At 38.2% G+C, this 19963-nt stretch overlaps 1 protein-coding gene across 10 annotated transcripts in view; it reads right to left on the bottom strand.

Moving 5' to 3' along the window:
- BLNK (B cell linker) overlaps positions 1–19963 on the bottom strand; it is a 91721-nt gene that overhangs the window by 2594 nt on the left and 69164 nt on the right. For 6 of the 10 annotated variants that reach the window (XM_085065149.1, XM_085065150.1, XM_085065146.1 and 3 more), the window contains 18 exons: positions 19093–19133; positions 18067–18223; positions 16747–16916; positions 16192–16273; positions 15352–15432; positions 13879–13904; positions 13323–13351; positions 12889–12984; positions 12074–12116; positions 9189–9216; positions 8823–8895; positions 8228–8258; positions 7201–7243; positions 6394–6472; positions 5915–5946; positions 4539–4604; positions 2878–2957; positions 469–552 (listed from right to left, as the gene is read on the bottom strand). In XM_085065149.1, the coding sequence (XP_084921275.1) occupies positions 469–552; positions 2878–2957; positions 4539–4604; positions 5915–5946; positions 6394–6472; positions 7201–7243; positions 8228–8258; positions 8823–8895; positions 9189–9216; positions 12074–12116; positions 12889–12984; positions 13323–13351; positions 13879–13904; positions 15352–15432; positions 16192–16273; positions 16747–16916; positions 18067–18223; positions 19093–19133 (1241 nt within the window). Of the gene's footprint in view, positions 1–468; positions 579–2877; positions 2958–4538; positions 4605–5914; positions 5947–6393; positions 6473–7200; positions 7244–8227; positions 8259–8822; positions 8896–9188; positions 9217–12073; positions 12117–12888; positions 12985–13322; positions 13352–13878; positions 13905–15351; positions 15433–16191; positions 16274–16746; positions 16917–18066; positions 18224–19092; positions 19134–19963 lie in introns of all 10 variants that reach the window. The other 4 variants (XM_085065154.1, XM_085065148.1, XM_085065155.1 and 1 more) reach the window with 4 other exon arrangements.

The raw sequence follows: 19963 nt of genomic DNA, 5'->3' as shown, positions 1-19963 counted from the left end.
GCTACTCTTCCCTTCCCATTCTCTGCATGCTACTTGTACAACGAATAGTTGGGAGAATTCAAATTCTCCAAATACATAAATGCACAGTGTTGCTATTTCAAAATGCATAGCAACAGCAGCCTTTCCAAATAGCTGTTTTCACATGAGCCATTGGGCAGTGGTGGAGAACACTTAGAAGTCACTGGGCTTTGCATTTCTTTTAAGGGGTGTGCATGAGCTATCAGAACTTCCTCAGCTCTCTAGTCTGTAATAGTTTCTCTGCAGTGCTTTGGTCTTTTGCATTACACTAATGCAACTCTGTCTTGCAATGAAAGCCATAGTTAATTAATGTCACCACAATAATTTCAGGTTTGACATCACTTGCATGGCACAGTCCTTCTGACTTGCTCAGGGGGCAACTGATGTTCTTTTTTTTTTTTTGAAGGGGTTTTTTCCCCATGAAATAGACATTATTTAAAAGTGACCTACCTTGTTTGATCGGTACAATGCATCTTCTGCCATTTTCCTATCACAGGTAGCAGCATACCATGCTTTACTGTGAACACCAGCATCCTAAAAAGAGAGGAACAGTGTTTCACCTGTAAAATAATAATGATAATAATAAAGAATGTGGCCTGTAGGGGAGTTACTGTTAAATAATGACAGCTGTGAAGAACTAAAATGCAGAAAACAGAGAGTTTAAAAAAGTCTTTGCCAGGAATTCACTGTTTTAGTTGGGTAGCCGTAGGGAAAATGAAAATGAGTGTTAAAACAGCAGTAACACATTTGTGATAGAAGGCTGATAAATGGTAAAAGATAGATGCCCTGAGGAAAGCAGTCAGAGTCAACTGTACAATAGTTTTAAAGACAGAAGCTATTCCAGTAGAATTTAAAGAGGAATAAATGTTGAGGAATAAGCAGACCATTAACAATTTAAATGTGGCTTAGTTGTGGGCTACCCATGAAGTGTTTGGATTTGGTTGGTGGTGTGTCTAAGCTTTGGGAATGAAGTTTCCCATATTCTTAATGGTATTCATGATTGTCTCCAGGACAGCATGAACATTGGATAAGTTTTGCTCCAGCTTTACAGTAACAAGCTTAATGATAAAATTAATTTTCATACAGGTTTGTCACCTCTGTACAAAACAGATTAAAGATGAAGTTGTACATTATGAGTGAGCTGATCTAGCTGGCTTAATGCTGCCAGAAAGGGAATGTTTTAGCTTTTCCTTTGTGCTCATTTTGTTGCCTATCTGATCCTATGGTGAGATAATTCACTTTATTAATCTTGCAAAAAAAAAAAAAAGTTTCCTTTTTTGTTTTACTTTTTTTTTGTATGTTTGTGTGACTGCCAAGCTGGTCTTCTGTCAATTTAATGATCTGGCTCAACCCGCTGCAAAATCAGAAAGGAACACCAGACAAGCTGGGAGGGGAGCTGACAGTGAGAAGAGAGCATTGTCTCAATTTTGGGGGCATTGCACTAAATTCTTAGACTGGCTTAAGCCATAACATATAGTTTTACCTTCAAAAATTTTCCATGTATTTCTTCAGTCACACTATTCATTGGAAAAACAAGGGTGCGAGGAATTACAGGTATGAAAGGTAGTTGCCCACACAGAGAGTGAGTCCAGTAAACAGATCTTTCTTCAACAAAACAAGGAATTAACGGCCCCCAGACCTTTCTTCTACCACTACCTGTGGCCTAAAATGTAGAAGCAGACAGCAGCTGCCAAAGTTTGGATGGGAACCAAAGAGTGAATGTCATGGGAATGAATGACATCTGCGAGCACCTGCATTGTGCAGGATACTACAGCAAATGATACCACTGTATATAACTGCTGGGAAAATAGCACTAACAGCTAATTTTTTTTTTTTAAACAAAATGTATCTTTTATTAAGCTCTGATTTTGTCCATGGCTGTTACATAAAAATTGCAAATGTAATTGCTACAGGCTGTTTATTTAGAGTGTGCTGGACTGCTTATTTGAAAGTAATTTTTATAATAAATATCCAGTATGACATACAGTTAAAATTTTTCCAGAACTTCAAATCCTTTGTGTTCTTCACTGCTGTATTATCTTGTCATGTCAGACTTCAGATCATTTAATGTTACTGGCTCTGCATGATAGAGCCTTTGTTGTACACTCAACAGAACTATTTTTACCTTGGTTGTGACTACTAGGCTAATAAGAATGGCTTTCTGCATTTTGTAGTCTCATCCAAAATGAGAGTAAGGGGAATAGTGCTGAAATGAAAATAACTTTGCATTTACTTAGATCATTCACAGCTTAATGTTGCAACAAAACACATTAAAAAAAAATTGGCCATAAAATGGACAGCATTAACTGTAATGAGATCTGTTTAAAGGAACAGAAAGGAGTTGGACTTGGGTGAGACTAAAACCTGTGGGGGAGTATCACTGTATCTGCTTACTGCACTTTTTTTCCTGCACAAAATTTGTATAGCTGTAAGTTAGAGAAAAGGAGGTGATTAAAAAGTTTTTATAGCCATTTATATCAAAGACTAGACTTAAGTGCATCACCACAGATTCCTTGTTTCAATGATGTTGAGAGTATGAACTGGGGAGTCAGGAAGACATGAAACTAAAGCTTTTTTGAGTTTTGCTTAAAGTGACTGGTAGAGTGCCAAAGTTTGATATAATACCATTTACATATTTTCCACAGTTTGTTAAACCTCTCCTATGCTATATATTCTAAACTTATTTTAATGAAAATTAACATTCATATTATTTGTGCTGCAGAAAAGCCTCATTGCAAAAAGGGGCATAGATGCCCTCCACAAAAAGAGTGTAATTTTTCTTTTGAAAGGGAGTTGGGGTGGAAATACTATTTTAAAATTAAAGAGATTTCTGTAATATCAATTTAGCTAGCATTATACCTGGTCTGCAGAACTTGAAATAGATGAAGTGCTGCTGTGAGGGGAAGCACTCAGAGAACGGTTTGTAGCTTCTGGCACTTCTAGAAAAGAGAAAACACAACATGTAGAAGTTTTCCAAGTATGTTTGTTATGATGCAAGAAATTGATTTGTTACAAGGCCTTTGGGAGATCTGGAAACACTTGACTTTGACATCACTCAGGAGGAAAGCTTTCTACTGGAAATGGATGGGGCCTGTATAAGTGCTGGGACACTTGCCTACCCAGAAGAGTAGCCTTGCTTATGAAGAGAAAACTAGTTTAGATAACAATTTGGTTATAAGCCAGAACTAGACTTAGAATACAGGAAAAAAACTTTTCCACCACTAGAGTGAAAGAATGTAGTGACAGATAAGAAAATGCAGGAATACAATGTAAATAGCACTCAGTCTAATGTAAAAAGCAGTCTTACAGGTCAGGAAAATGAATGTATCTTAGAGATATTTTTTCACCAGTTTAGACCACCTGAATTGTTTGCACACACATGCAAGAAGTCCAGGCAGCTAAATGGAGAAGCAGAAGTAATAGAAAAGGTTTTGAAGCTTAATTATAATTGGAATAACAAAGCGTAGGAGAAAATAGTTACTGGGACTGAAATACAGATGGAAGAGTTTAAGAAATCAGAAGCAAAATATTAGAGTAGTGTTGCATAGTAATGATATGATAAAAGTAAGTATAGATAATTGCTTTCTGGTAAAACAAAATTGGGCCCAAGAGTGTTGGTGTCTGCTATAGGTACTTGTGCACACAATTGGATGCAAATCAATATATTAGAGAAGATCATTGTAGAACGTTGAACGTTACTTATTTTGTTATTATGGGAGACCTTTTTCCCCATGTGTTTTCCTTACTGGGGAAAACAAATGCTACCAGGATTCTTAGCATTCACCTGTTTCTGGATATGGTGCCCTGCAAACTGCATTGTGTAGCCTTCATTAATAAAATTCTGGTTTAGAAAGCAGTAAGATTATAGAGAAGACCATATAGTGACCAGAATTAAAAAATTCAATTGCACTGGAGAGCTCAAAGACAACTGTGTGAAGTACATTTAGAACTTCTTTCGTAGTCAAGACTACTGTCTGGAAGCTGCATCCCAAGTAGAGGGGAGACATTGTAGGGAGCAGTTCAGGCTCTCAGTGAATTAATAGTCACCTGAAGAAGGCTATTCAATATTATGAATTCTGGTTTTCCTGTAAAATTCTGACTGACCAGCTGTTAAAGCTACAGCTGAAAGTAGATTGTATCAATAAAGCAAGAACTGCTAGAAGGTAGTCAGATTAGTGAATTAGACTTGACAAAAGGGCATTAAAATAAGTAATGAAAGGTGCCTTAGCTATGTGTAAAAAAGGAAAGCGAGATGGGGCTTTGTGCAATAAGAATTTTACTGATTTTAAAGATAATCTAGGTACTAAACAGTAGTTCTGGCACAGAAACAGAAATTTCCACAATCAGATTGGAAGCAGAGCTTAAATACCTTTAGTACAATTGAACTGATAGGCCTACATGATCCTTATCTCAGAAGTTTTAAAAACTGGCACATGAATTTCAGGGGTGGTAACAGTTAAGTAATTTTCAAGTCAGAATGGTACCAAATGATTAAAGAATACCAAACATAATTGGTATACCTAAATTGGAAAAAGTGGCTTGAGCATCTACAGGGCTTTTTGTCTGATTCCACAGAACACAAGGCCCTAGGAGAGAATTTGAAGGAAATAACGTAAAGATTTGGAAGTAAAGGTACAACAAATAAGAGAAAATCTGAATCTTAGGCAAGTAGATAAAATGTTACAGCTCTTTCATAAAATAACAGAGTTCTACAGAGAGGAAATGTGGCACTGTACTTAAGCTGGACTTCAGTGGAGCATTTGATAGTATGCCACATAGGAAATAAGTACTTTTAATGATGAAGATGAAAGTCAGCTCTAGGCTTGTATGGGGACAAAGAAGAGAGGGCAAGTTATGCTGAAGAGACATTAGTGATTGCGACCAGTGGTATGTATTATAAAGTTGTTATTTGACTTGGCACAGCATAAGATTATGCTAAAGAAAGTTTACTAATCAGAGCATCATTTAGCACCAGATGGCCTCAAAGAATAGTTACAGTTCTGGGAGTAGTAAGAATTTACATGTCAAGTTGAAGCACATCAGTTGTGTGGCAGGAGCAGACAAACTTGAGTGCATCAGTCAAGAGCATTAATTTGAATCATATTACACTTCCTCAGCACAGGAGATATAATTACAACATGCATCAAGTAAATGTTTCCAGGAAAGAGATAAACTTATATGCTGTTATTATTGTAAACTACACCAAATGTAGATTTCTATGTGCCATTCTCACCATCTGTTTACAGTGTGAAAGATATGTTCAGACCGAGTATGTACAGTAAAGGGCTTACAGGAAGGTCAGACAAGTGTCTGCTAACAAGGGACTAGAAACATGTTAAATCTAATTTACACTTCTGTACAAAGAAAGTAATATATATATATTACCTAGTTTGTTTTTAACTGTGAACTGAAACAAAGTGCCTCTTGAAAAGCACTACTTAGAGAAGAGCTTTAGCATTTGCTATTACAAAAGTACCTTATTTTTTTCCTTCTGTAGAAAAAGAATAAATTGGATGCAATAATAATCTGTCTGTCTTCTAGGCAACAAAAGCCTGGAGCAGCCCAGAAATGTCATATTTAGGATTCTTCTGTGACAAGCAAGATTGATGGGATTTTTATTATGATGGGAAATGACCCAAACTGCCTTTGCTAGAAATTTCCAGTAGTCATAAATGTAAATTAAACACCCATTTTCCATCAATAACCCTGACATACTCCCTTAATTTTACTAGCTGAGCTAAGACCCTGGATACTTGATCTCCTCTTTGTATGCATTACAGATACATTAATTCCAAAATAATTACTATGCAAGGTATTTTGAAATAATTTTAATTCAAAGATTAATTTGAAATTACCAGTTAATCACATTTCAATTCAAAAACTGAATTGTACTTACTTGGCAGAATTGAGGACTTTTGGAGCAGAGGCCTGAAATAAATGTCAAGAGATTACAGAAAGGTCTGAGGGGATCTACCCAGTCCTGATAATATGAAAATGGTGTAGTTGAAGCATGCAGTGGTAGAATTTGTTCCATCTCACGCATTTGTTCATTAAGAAATATGGGTCTGATACAGGTATTAAAGAAAATAATATCACACTAGTAGGAATTTAAACATATGGTTTAAATCTCCATCACCTTATTACAGATTATATCCTCTCATGTCTTTTGGTGATGGTTATAGTATTTGCACAGATTCATTTGGCATGTTTTATTTTTTTGCTACTGTGAGGCTTCAGGAATCTCAGCTCTCAAAAAGCAACAGGAAGGCTACAGTGAAAAGAGTGTTCTCCTTTGAGCCTCTCACAGCTGTGCTCAGACCAAGCAGCAGGCGCTGTGCATTGAAATATTCAGAAGAACATGGAAAGGGATCTTACTTTTGGGCACTACTTGGAAGGGGTGGAAGTGGAAGCTCCTGGTTGGAACTTCGTCGTCGTTCTGGTGCTGTAGGTTTTTCTGTAGTTTGGGAAAACAAACGGTAGAGTCAAGATTGCTTCAGAAATAATTATCCCGGATTAGGGAGTCCCAGGAGGTGAAGGAGGGTTTCTTCACTATAAATGTTGGTGTTTTTCCATACATGGCAGCTTGCCATCACGCTGCTTTTCTTGTTAACTAATGCTAGGCAAATACCTGTGCTGTGGATGCCTGCAGGGCTCGGTGAGACTCTCTGTGACACGGGGGGAGGACGCTGGGGCTGGCTGCCTGCAGGAGCTGGGCTGGCCCAGCATCCCAGCCTGGAGAGAGGCAGCAGCTCCTGCTGAGCCCTTGCCTGGAGCAGCCACTGCCTCACACAGACACAGACATGGGACACATTTCCTCCTGCCTGTGCCACGGGCTGCCTCTTGCCAGGAGTCGGCTCTGTCGGAGATGCTTCTGGCAGAGTTCAGAACCCCTCCCTCCCTTCCCCCTTCTCCACTCACAGGGCGGTATGGGTACATTTCTGGCCCATTACTGTCCTACATTACCCTGCCAGTAACCTCAGTAGTTTTACTGTGATTGCTTTTAGAGAACAATGATATTCAGTGCAACTAAGGCTGCCCAGATCCAGTTTAAAACTGCTAAAACCAAACACCCCTCAAAAACCTAAAGTAAATTGAATGTGGTGTTGTTTGTTTCGTGTTTTTAGTGGGAAAAAATTAATTCTGAGAAATGTCAACTTTTTCACAGCAGTGGCTATAATTTACCTTCATTTGCAGTTAAAGTCTCTCTGGAAGGTAAACATGGTTTCTGCAACAAAAGAAGGACAACTAAGTATTAAATCGATTGTTACTTGTACAGCAAATGTTTACCATTTTATACTTTTTGTGAAATAGTTTACATTTAGAATTGACAACATCCTGGAAGAATTAAGGAGACGGGGACATAGCCATTCTGTGAAGAGCCTCTAATTGTATGACCTTGAAATTTGGGATTTTGCGAAGTAAATTTGGAAAAAATCCCACTTTGTGGGCATAAATAGATGGAGAAAAAATAAAATCTAGATGGTTCGTTCTTATCTCAGGCCCAAAAATGAAGTGTCTATCCCAAATACTTGCAAATCAAAATCTGATTTTCACCCTTATTGAGCTGTGCACACTAATGTCTGAACATATTTCTTTTTACTAAAGTTAAACTATCAGTTTAGCTCACAATAAAACTGCAACCAGTCTTCCAGTTTTAATTTTTTTTTTTCCATTTTGAAACAATGATAATAAACTGCCAGTTTAGAAACATTTTTCAAATTAATTTCTTTGAAAAATTCAACCAATCCTCTTACTTTCTGCCACAAGAAGTTTTGGGATATTTTTCTAATGATGTAATACTTACTGAAAAACCTCAGACAAATTCTGGTAAAATCCTGCATATTTCTTGAGCTATCACTTGCAATGAACTCATGTTCCTCACAGGCAGCCCTGTATATTCTGGGAATACTTCTGAATTGCCTGTGTTCCCATTTATTTCTCATTTACTCCGTTTATGCACTGTGTTTATTGTTGCATCCTAGAGCATTGAATTCAAACGTTGCTTTGATCAAAATATTTTTCTGCTTGAGCAGAAAGATCTCTGATCTTCATTCATGTAATAGCACCCAAACATTACCTGTCTTTATAACTCTTTTCCCTAGTCTTTTTATGCATTTATGTCGTACCCAAACCCATGATAAAATTAAGTTTTACAATAAATCAAAAATCTAATAAAATTTTTGTTTGATTATGCAACAAGTCAACTTACTGGTGAAATTACTGCATTAGAAGTTTTCTTGCTGAAGTATGGGAGAAAAACAAAGAGTATGGTTAATTAGCAGATACATGGATTCATTTAGCAGCTAAGCATCAGTTTCACTGGTTCCCAGGGTATTTCTGTCTAAGATGGGATTCACTGGATAGTTGTATCAATTAGAAACAAGCAAGAATAAAAAAAGAGTAAGAGCGTCAGATGCAATGTGGGTACTCAGGAAAGGTACTTACACAAGAAAACTACAACTCTGTCCAATACTTAACATGGCTTGAGTGAGGCAAAAGAACTTTAGTGAAAACTTTCTGCATTTCTAGGCTTGCATGTGTTGCAGTATGGGAGTAAACTAGGCAAGGCAGCCAGCATCTGCCATCAGTGGCAGGCAGTGAAGGGCAAGGCCACTGGCATACAAACAGCACTCCTCCCAAAATAAAGTAACAGCTTGCCTTTACCTAGTCAGGATATCTTTCATGAACACGAATAAATATTATTCCTGAATAATAATTGCTATAGGCAAGGATAGGAGTTAGCTCTTAAAACACCTCTTAACCCCATCCCCATCAAAGAACAAGTTTTATCATTTTTTACTCACAGGCCTCTTGGTAATGGAGATGGAGTTGCTCCAGTGGGAAATCTGGATTCTTGTGTGTTATTGAACCTCTGACCTAGAGATGCAAGCAACGTATTTAGTGTGAAATGTGAGCTGTATCTGAACAGTGTTTTTTTCCTCACTGCCATTTTAGTGTTAATATAATGAATATAAAAAATACCAACTGGTTTAATTTTTGTCTTAACATGTTTTCAATCTGATTATACCAGAGAACAGTTTAGTAATACTACTTGCTTATTACTGTTACAGATAAAATTTACACTGACACACTACATTGCATGCTGTATTATGGTAACTGGTGGCTTATTAGTCCCTCTCATATTGCCATGTTTTCATCTGAATACTTACTTTCATCATTATTGTTTGCTTCATGGTTCTGTAATGGAAAAACAGGTTAGATTTGATATGAAGGAATTAAAAAAGGAATTACTGTATTCAGTTTTAAGTCCTTCACTACCAGAAAGACATGGAGGTCCTGAAGCAGAGAAGGGCAACAAGGCTGGTGAAGGGACTGGAGCACAAGTCTTATAAGGAGTGGCTGAGGGAGCTGGGAGTATTCAGCCTGGAGAAAAGGAGGCTTAAGAGAGCCTTATTGCTCTCTACAAGTAGCTGAAAGGAGGGTGTAGTCATGTGGGGGTCAGTCTTTTCTCCCAGGCAGCAAGTGACAGGACAAGAGGAAATGGCCTTATGCTGCACCAGGACAGGTTTAGATTAGATATTAGAAAAACATTCTTCACTGAAAGGGTGGAATGGGCATTGAAATGAGCTGCCAGGGAAGTAGTAGAATCACCATCTTTGGAAGTGTTCAAAAGGTGTGTGGATGTGGCACTTATGGACATGGTTTAGTGGTGAACATGGTGGTGCTGGACTTGATCGTAGAGGTCTTTCCCAGCCGTAATGATTCTTTGATTATTAAATGAGAACTGCATGAATAATCAATATGGTTTCGGTATCTGTAGTAATTTTTACAGAAATATTTCTATAGAAGGCAAATAGCATCCAGAATATTTTCATTATGTCATTTGAAAAATTTTAAGCAACCATCGAATTTTGAACTTCCTAATAATTTTGAGATTGCTTGTAGTAAGTATTGAGAAAATTTGGCCTGAATTTTGCAGTGAGACCTTTTGGTTTGTGTTTAATTTCTGAGCTGGAAGACAGAGTTTGGCAGCAGATTTGAATATTCTAGAAACACATCCTCCACTGAATGGAGGAAACCGAGTAGACTGCCTTGCCACCATGCTAGAATTGAAGACCCACCTAGTTTCCTCCCTTCTTTTGGAGGTGCTTACTTGTGGCTCCCATTTCAAGACTCCCATGTGAGAAGTACCTTTCAAAGAGGCACCAGTTGTTAATTTGCCTGTCTTCATCTCCTCAGCTAATGGCTTTTCACTAATGTTGGTGACAAATGCATCCATTCTCTGACTGGAGAGGTGTAATCCATCACCCAGCAGTTGGGGAAGTAAGACATAGAGAAAATTTTCTCCCAGTCAGCTCAGGCCTTTGAGAGGAACAGGGTTACAGTTCTGAGCACATGATCAGTGCTAGTTAGTGTTGACAGCAGATTGAATGGGAGCAGTTAACAGATGTTTCAGTTATTGTTTGGCTTTGTCAATGTGCATAGTCAGGGATGGAAAGGAACAACAGAGCACTGGACAAACATCATGCTCATTACCATGTGTTTGTTTAAAACTGTAAGAGCCACCACTTACAAAACAAGCAAAGACCCCAAAATTTGGACTACACTGGGTAATTCTTTTCTAGGCCTACTCCTGTGACAAACTGGTGAACTGCAAATATCCAGGAGGTGAATACACCCGTGGTACAGATGAGTGTTTGTCTGGGAGCTTCATCCTGGAGCTGTAACTCACTGAGCGTGTGGCTCCAGCAAAAGGATAGTCTCTTTTTAGTCTCTGCAAAGCTAGGATGATATCCATCTTAGATGTCAGCTCTGAAAATGCATTAATGGAGAGGACTCAGCTCCAATATGGCACTCGAGTCTGTTCTGAAGCAGGAGTATTTGTAGTGCTGGTTAGACAGTGGAATTTCTGTCCAACATTCTCCCTTCAGATGCAAGATTTTTTTCTTATATTGGTAAGAAAAGCTGAGAAATAAAACTGTTTCACAGAAGAGAAATCCCAGTTTTGGCACTGCTTGGGAATTGTTCAGCATCCCACAGGATACAGATCTAAATGGGAAAAGGTTTGTGATGAGGTAGAAGGGAAACTAAAATGCTGATGCTGTTGTGTGTATAAACTGCTTGGTACATATAGAAATTTGAAGACTGAAGTAAGACTATACAAGATGCCCATATATCACCTGCATTATGTTACCATAACACCTAAACACCTAGCATCATAAATCCTATGATATGAAACAAAATTTCTAGTTTTAAATGTCTAATTTATCTATATAGTTATTGGTAGACTGATGATTTCTTAGGGACAATTCAAAGCATAGGGCTGGGACAGGGTCTGATGCATGCAGCTTTTGGCACAGATGCTGACGCAGTTATGTTGCTCTGTCCCTGGAGACTTGGCTCCTCATTCAGACCCTCTCATGCTGGCACAACTGGGAGTAGAGCTATGGTGCAAGTCAATTTATGGAGCTAATCCGGCTGGAAAAGAATCTTTTATGCTTTTGCTAATTTCTGCAGTTGGACAAGTTTCCAAATAGTTTGCTTCAAAAAAAGCACAGTGGAAGGGACAGACTGGGGAGAAGACCAGAGGGAGAAGAGGACTGACTGGAACACAGCCTTAAGGACTCAAGGCTTGTAATTAGTCCTTCAAGGACTGCATTTTCTAGTGATACTGGTTATTCAGACTACCCAGTCTGACATTTTAGAAGGTTTCCATTTTCAGAAAGCATTAATCGTTCACCATCTGAGAGGAATGTGGCTCAAGGAAAAGTGCTTCAGATTGGGCAAAATCATCTTTTGCTACTTAAAGTAAGGTTCCTGAAGTTCAACTGGTACTTTTTAGTACAATAAATTATTTTTGTGGACTGAGACGTATGTCCCTTAAAACATTTGAACTTTTTCTTGGATCAATACAGACATCCAATGCTCTTTTGTCCAAAAGATTAATAGCAACGATCACAATATTAGATGTATCTGACATTCAGTCATCTGTTTCTGTTATTTAATCCAGATAATAAATAGCATTCATCTATTTATTTTATAAAACACAGGACTAAGTTAATACCTTCTTTTAGAGTGGCCATTAATTACTCACTGTTTTTGGATGAAGACGACTTCTGGGGAGAGGCAAAATATTTCTGAAAAACATACAGAATAAGTTATGAGGGACATGATGTATTTATTTAATTGGCTCATATATGCTTTTTAAAATCTAGAGGGGAGGTCTGCAGTAAATGGATTTAATTTCAGCTATGCAGTTACACTGTTTGTGGTGATGCTGTGCCCTTGGTGTGGAACTACTGTAGAAGAGCTTCTGTCCTAGACCTCGGGTCCCCTGTGACTGTGCATAGGATGTCACCAAGCACCCTCACACACAGAGAGCTGTGGATGCCTCCTGCTCTTCCTGAGGCACATCACATATTTTGTAAAATAATGTCCTAGAGATGTGGCAGGGGTTATGGAGCAGCTTTCTATGCTTCTGGGAACACAGGACTGAAGTAGGCTGCATACTCAAGTACAATTTTTCTCTTTTCCTCCAGAGATTTGGAATATAAATCACGGGTTTACTGTGTCCAGCTTCCTGGACAAGCAATCCTGTACAACTGCAAAAACATCTCCTTTGCAAGGGTGAAGAGATGGCTAATAGGACCTTAAACTGACTTGCAGAGATATTTTATCCCTGCATTGGATACCTCAAGGGATATTTCAGAAAATATTATCCAGTTGGCAAACTGGCTTGAATACAGAAGTTCATAAAGACATGAGAGCTTTTGGTTTTCATCTTGTCCCAACATCCTTAGCTATCTGAGTGTCCTGACAATTGTTTATTGTCTGAAGGCTACACATTGGAGAGAAGAAAATTTTTTCTCTGCTAATATTTCCTGTTGATCTAAGCTTCTGTTAACTTACCTGGACGTATCCAGCTTAGGTGACTCTCTGGCCACGCTGTGCATGTGGGAGTGCTCTGTATTCTGAGCTGGCACAGACATGAGTGGCTTGGTGAACCTAGTAATGAAATGTGAATTAAGAAAAGAAAATTACATTCAACTACCATGAATACAAAGAAAACCTCTTTCTTCTCTCCTACCCCCTCGAAATTCTAAAAAGTACCCTTAAGAGTATTTCTTTTTAATATATGTTACATTTGGGTTATTGAAATTAACATAGAAATGGTCGATAATCTTTGTGTAGATAATCTGAAGAGATATTCACTGTATATATTTCCTACTTCTGTTACTGTATTTCTTCTAGAGAAAAAATTATCAGATATAGAGTATCTAGATGAGAAGATATATTTTCTGACAGTTTAAAATAATGCATAAACATTCACAGCAATGGGTTACCTGGTTACCAGTGGTGGTGATGGTTTTTCCTGTAAGAGAAAACGCACAGAATTTTTTTGGTCACTTTTTGATTCCATAAAATAAATTTGTATCATCCTATTTATGTTATCACATCAAGATATTATTTTTGCATTGTGATATAGATTTCTACTAGAGCTCTGTCTGGTAATCTGCATTGGAATGGGAGAGGCAAGAACTCAACATCAGTAAATCTGCTTTGGCCATATGTTATGTCAGTACCAGCAAATGGGAAAAAAATTACCGTGTCAGAACTGTCATTGCTCCTCTGCCACAATTCTGCTGCTGTAAAACATTCCCTTAGGCCGCTGCTTCACAGATTGGATCGCTATCACAGAGGACTGGGAAACTTCCCCCCTCCCATTTACTCTTTTGAAATGGTTTGCTAGCTTTTCTGAAAAGGGAGTGTCAGAAAGCTTTAAGTGTAGAAAGAGATTTGTTCCCGATTTTCCCTTTTGAAAGACTGATAATCTTTTCTCACAATCACATTTGTACCCTGCCTGAGGGCAAAGAGAATTATACTATAGAATGGCCTCACCTCTTCTTCAGGAACCTCGTAGACTTCTGTAGGACAGGGAAGAAATAAAAAGCATTCTTTAGTTAACAAAAACATACTGCATGTTACCATAAAAACGGATCTGATTTTGTATCAGTTGTGCTTCTGACTCTGGAAAAATAACTTGAAGAATCTGCTTAGAACTTGAATCTGCCACCAAACCCCTGGAGTAGCAACGTCCCCTGTCTTCTAGTGGGAACTTCAGGTGAAGTCACAGGAATTCTGACATACAGTCACTGTATTAATCAAGTTTCCTCCCATCCCAAAACCTTTTTATTGTTTTGTTTGTCTTCCCCTCCTTCCTCCACCACCCCCAGCAAGATGAATACTTGTGTTGTGCCAATCTGGGTCAGTTTGAAAAGAAAGTGTTATTACACCTATACTAGGATTTAGCCTTTCCTTGACTCAGGGAGGAAGGAACCAGGTCAATCATAAATGCAATCTGGCTCATTTGCATGGCCAGCAACCTTCCCTGAGTTCTGACCCATAGGTATATTTTAATTCATAGATCCTAAAAGCAAAAACCAGCAGCGTCTTTATCTATGCCCCGTTTCTGCAATGAAAATAGAATCCTATTTCAGTAAATTTCATGTCAGGTTTCACAACTTTACTGCACCCAAGTGTCCCAGCTCCCACCAGGGGGAGACGTTTTATTTTTTACTAACATCTGTCAGGAACTGGTTGTTTCTCGACACTGATTTACAGAAAGGCTGAGAATAAATAGGGCTTTTAAAATGTCTGGGAAATAGCTTATGAAATCTTAAGCAATTCAGAAAAAAATTTAGTTGATGACTTGTAGTTTGTGACTTTAAAGCTAAACACATTGCTTTAAATATGCAAAGCTTTTTAAAGAACTGTGTCATGTCTGTAAAGGTTACATCCAAGCAATTAATGAGATAATGAGGATGCAAAACAACTCTGAGTTGGCACAGGGAGATTAAACAAGTATATCTGCACTTAAAAAAGCAAATAGGATTCCTCTTATTTACTTCTGCTTTTGTTTCTGTTTCCAAATAAACTGCTCTTTACAGAACTTCAATGGGAACACTGTTATGGAAGGCCATGCAAGACATCAGCCTGTACAGGATTTCTATACGGTTAAGTCTAATGATCTAAAAGTATTGGGTCTTGATTTGTGTGGTGAAATGGGATTACTGACATACTAAGTCCTATAATTCTTTTTGCGGTATTGATCCATTTGTGTTCCCTAGAGGAAAAGACTGAAAATAAATTAATTTGGGGCAAATAACTTGTTCTAGTTTTAGTCATGCTTAAAATGGATTTACTATTCAAGCTAGATAAAGTAACTGCTACAACATAGAAAAGCTAAAGGGGAACATATTTTTATTTTACTTTAGAATGTCATAGAGTTAGTGTTGTGAATACATCAAGCATAATTTAATATTCTGCAGTCTCAGATTATTTTATTCTAACGGTGACACAAGCTCCACATACCTTGCATATCAGAAGTAAGAGAAGGCTTTTGAGAAATAGGGGGGGCTGGCTTTGTTGTCTTCATAAATCTGTTCACAGGAGCTAAAAACATATTTTATTCATGTACATATTTAATTGTGCATGTGTGTATATATACACATATTTAAATACATACACACGTGAACAAACTAAATGTAACATTTATACAATAAGAGTGAATATTAAGTAGGTCCAAATGACAACCTTTTTGTTGACCTTGAATAAATCAACTGAGTCAGAAAGCAGCTCTCATTTTAAAAGGGAAGCATTATTCAGTATTCCTGCCTTCCTGAAGAGGTTTGACACTTTCAGTAATGTCAGAGAGCAGAACTACATACTCTTCTCTGTTTACTTTTCACCTTTGGGCTGTAGTAGTTTCACTCTCCAGCTAAATATACTTCAAATAGTGAGATTAAAACAAAACCAAAAAACCCCCCCCAAAATATCAAAGTCTGTCTTTATGTACTGAAATATCTTGTTTTCCTAAAGTAATTCAGCAAACAGAGAATTTTAATGTTGTGGCTTCCTTGGATGAGGAGGCAGGTCGTATCATTAATAGCCTCCTGGTTGTACAAGGGCTAGACTTTGAAATACCTGAGTCTGAGAGGCAGAAATTAAACATGGCTTCCAATAAAATTAAAAATAATTTTCCTTGGCCTTGCCATAAACCAAAGGAGCCAGCTGCTTTTTGCAGGCTGTGATCTCTTTACTAGCTGCATCTCTACTCTTTGAACCTTAGAAACAGACATTAATTTGACCAATTTTTTTCACAGTTATTCTTAATAAAGCAATTAATTATTAGCTTAAATGACTAAAACTCACATCTTGTTGGTAGTGACATGCTGCTTTCTGTGGGTTCAATATAGTTATCATCATCATTGTCCACTGGCACAATGTAATTATCCTATGAGAAATGCAGGACAAAAATCTATCAGTTAAACCTCCATCATGTCAACATGTCAACAAACCATTGGGATTGAAGCCCTGGCAGCAGTTTACAACAGTTGCCATTTCACAGTGACTCCTATTTCAGATATTTATCATCCTATGTGGAAGGGAATCCCAAAGCCTGAAAACCCTTTACCAAACGATTCCAGTTCTGACTGGTGGGTGGAAGCCCTCCCTTCCCTTTGGTCCTGGAGAACCCTTTGAGGTCACTCTCTCCCCACTGCCTGCAGCCTGTTACAGATGATCAGGAGCTATTCCATGGTCTCCTTGACACTCAAAGCAGGCATATGTCCCCTAGGAATCAGTATGGTACTTGCAGGTTACTGTGATGTACAAAATTATTTGTACCAGAGAGGCTAAGAAAGAAACCAGGCCGTGGCATTGCCGTGACATTCACAGAGTTAAAACAAGCATGCCTGTAAACTTTACCTCATCATCACTGCACTCCTTAGGCTTTGGTGGCACTTTTGGTTTTGCAGCAGGAGATGGAAATGGCATGGATGGCACACATGGTTTCTTTGGTCTGGACACAGCCGGGCTGGGTGTGCTTGGGAGAGGTTTGTTGATGGGAGGAGGCTGCTGGTGACTGGTGCGATTGTCTTTTAATGTGGTAGAAAACAACAGCTTTAGTAAAAATCACACATTAGCCTCTGCCCTTTCTTCTACTGCTTGTTCAAATGAGTCTTTACTGTGGCTGCAGCACAGGTCAAAAGACAGACCTGAGCATAGCTGGTCCTGATGTTCAGCCTTGCATGTAAATAGGTCCTATTTCATTGCTCAAGGTAGCAGCCTAGCACTCTGTATCAGGCTGCAGAGGGTGCCCAGATACTGACTGCGGTATGAGCAACTATTTAGCTCCCTGGGGAAAGGTGGTGGCTGGGTGGTGTATGAGACACATGAGAAATGCAACATTGGGTGGGACTGGAACAAAAATTATGCCAGGTTCTCCAGTGTGTCATTTTAACAAGTCCTTCCCTTTTCAAAGAACACACAGGTGAAGTGCTAATAAAGTTCTTTGAGCACGTATGTGGTATTATTTTAACAATTTGATGAATATTCTACAATCAGTAACAGTCTTGCATCATACAAAAATGAAAGCAGGTGTCATGTCAATGTTTCTTTTTGCCGTGTCTCAAATCTTCATCTAACTGAAGCTAACTTTCATTCTCTCATTAACTTCAACACAACCTGTCCATGGTTGAAAAGAATCAAAATATCCCTTTAAACTGGGCTGATGTAAATAAAATCTTGATGCTGTCCAGTTTTTCAGGATATTTATCAACCTCAGTATCAATTTTGAAGGACAATAAGAAGTGAACATTTGGGCTACTGTTTTACTGCTTTTGGTATAATGACTGGAGAAACAGAGAAGATTGAGAAGGGACCTGTTTGGTCTTATGTGCCTCATCTTTAATAGGAATTCCTGCATCAATATATATGGATTAATCTGGAGCCAAATTAATAGTATCTCACACACCTTTGCTTGAATTTTGTAGTTAGTAAATGTCTATCAAAGTCTCTAGGACATATTATATTAAAATTATAAGCATCACTACCAGCAATACTAACCTGTTTCATGCTGTAATTAAAAAAAAAATCATCATGCCCCTGAATGCTTAAGACTTGAGTATCAGAATTAAAAGCCAGCTCTTGAGGAAGGGATAGATTAGTCCATTTGAGGCCACTTCTCTTCTGGTACTGATCAAAAAGCAATTATCAAGCTGACATAATCAACTATTCCATAACTACCTGCATATTCACCCCTAGAAATGGGAAATGCAGAGGGAATCTTCTTTTTCTCCTTCTCACTTGGAGGTGGCTCATAGCTGTCATCAGGATTCTCTTCACTGGGGACCACATACATCTCAGAGTCAGAATGGTCATCTGGATTTTCATAATCACTGTCCTAAAAAAGACAGAACTTCCCATTTCTCATCTCATAGCACACCTACAGCTTCAAAGCAATGTATAACACAAATATCCTTGCAAGAGTATGATAACTAAATTACAACAATCTAAACTTGAATGGACATATGTTCCCTTTTAGTGCTTCCTCTTTGAAAAAACAGCCACTCCTGCCTCCTCCCCTGCTGCTCCTCCCAAGAGCTCTCTGTCTTCTCACCATCTCCAAGGAGTACTTTCACCTCAAGAGCTCAGTCTTCAAATTATGGACCAACAGCTTGTTTCCCTTCACAGGACAGTTCCTTTCCAGATCCAGCTGTGACCTTTGATGTGTGTTGTCACTTACTGTCCCTTTCCTGCCAAAAGGGTACTTGAAATCTGACTCCAGAAGGAAACTGGTCTCTTCAGGCTGACAGCTGCACCACTACTTTACATGGCTGACAACCATGACTTCATTCTAATGTTTTCTAAAATCTTAGAGGAAGTTTTCTTTTTTAGCAAGAAGTGGCTTTCCTCTCCTCACCCCTCCCACCCTTCCTCCCCCAAATAAAGATTCTTACTGATTTCTGAAATTATTGTGCAGTTTGGGAAGTCCCTCAAATTGATGCCATATGCTTACTTATCCAAAAACCTTAGTGTTCATGGCTACCATTTACAGTGCTCCTGAAAGTACTTCTAAGTTGAATGTAAAAAAATTGAGGCAGCTGAAAATAGTGACTACCTGTGCATAAAGCTGATGTAACAAATAAGGTAACATTTCAGTAGTGTTTAGTTCAACCGCAAGTAGATGATTTAAAAAGAAACTTTTCTTATTATTTCTTGTGCTAACTTGTTGCTACAGTAACCTCCTACTAGCCCAAAATATGTACTTACAAAATCATCTGACCACTGATCCTCTTCATTGTCTGCGTGTTCTAAACCAAACATTAGAGTTATTTAAGGAGATGTAATAGCGAACATAAATGCTTATCTTAGATTGGTTTTTCAATCTATACTTATCACATTCAGTTAAAAAAGAGTGAGCAAAATTTCCAAGCTGTTCTGAGCTGCACATCTGGTTTTGGCTGAATAATAAATTAAATTCTTGCTTGTTTTTGACAACTTTTTTCAGAGCTGTTGGGAAAGAATTAGAAAATGACAAACTCCACATGGTCTGGACAGCAGAGCATGCACCTTACCCACGATGTCCTGCTAATGCATCTCATTTTTAAGGAGGGGTGACAATTTTTAGTTAATGGAATTGCTGGTGACCTCTGGGCCCTGTACCTCCTTGTTTCTTGGTTAAAGTTCCAAGACAGCACACTAATTACCAGCGTCTATGTCAAACAGGATACAGTTATCTGATACCTTCCAAACTCTGTCCTCCTTGCTTCAACTCTTGTCTTAGCAAGATGGCTGTTAACTTGTAAAAATAGCCATGAACTAGTTTGTGGACAGTGCTATATGATAAGCAAGTAGAGGTCTACCTCTAAGATAATTAATGATATCATAATTACATTAATAGTATTAAGATTTTGAATCGGTAATTATGCATTTTTTCAATTTCTTCCCTATTTACTTTCACATCACAGTTTCTGCAAGGAAGGACTGGGTGCAAATTCTCCTCCATTTTTACAGCAGCCTAGATACAGAACCCCAATAAAGACTGATTTTGACAGAGTGGTTACTTGCTACTCTTCCTGCTGGTACAATTCATCATTTTTTGCTTGCCTTTCATTTCAGAGGTGTGAACTATCTTCAGAGT

This window comes from Lichenostomus cassidix, chromosome 6, assembly GCF_008360975.1.
Source record: "Lichenostomus cassidix isolate B80296 chromosome 6, HeHo_3.0, whole genome shotgun sequence".
Taxonomy (NCBI): domain Eukaryota; kingdom Metazoa; phylum Chordata; class Aves; order Passeriformes; family Meliphagidae; genus Lichenostomus; species Lichenostomus cassidix.
The sequence above is the reverse complement of the archived record's forward strand: the minus strand, read 5'-3'. Positions and strand labels throughout refer to the sequence as shown.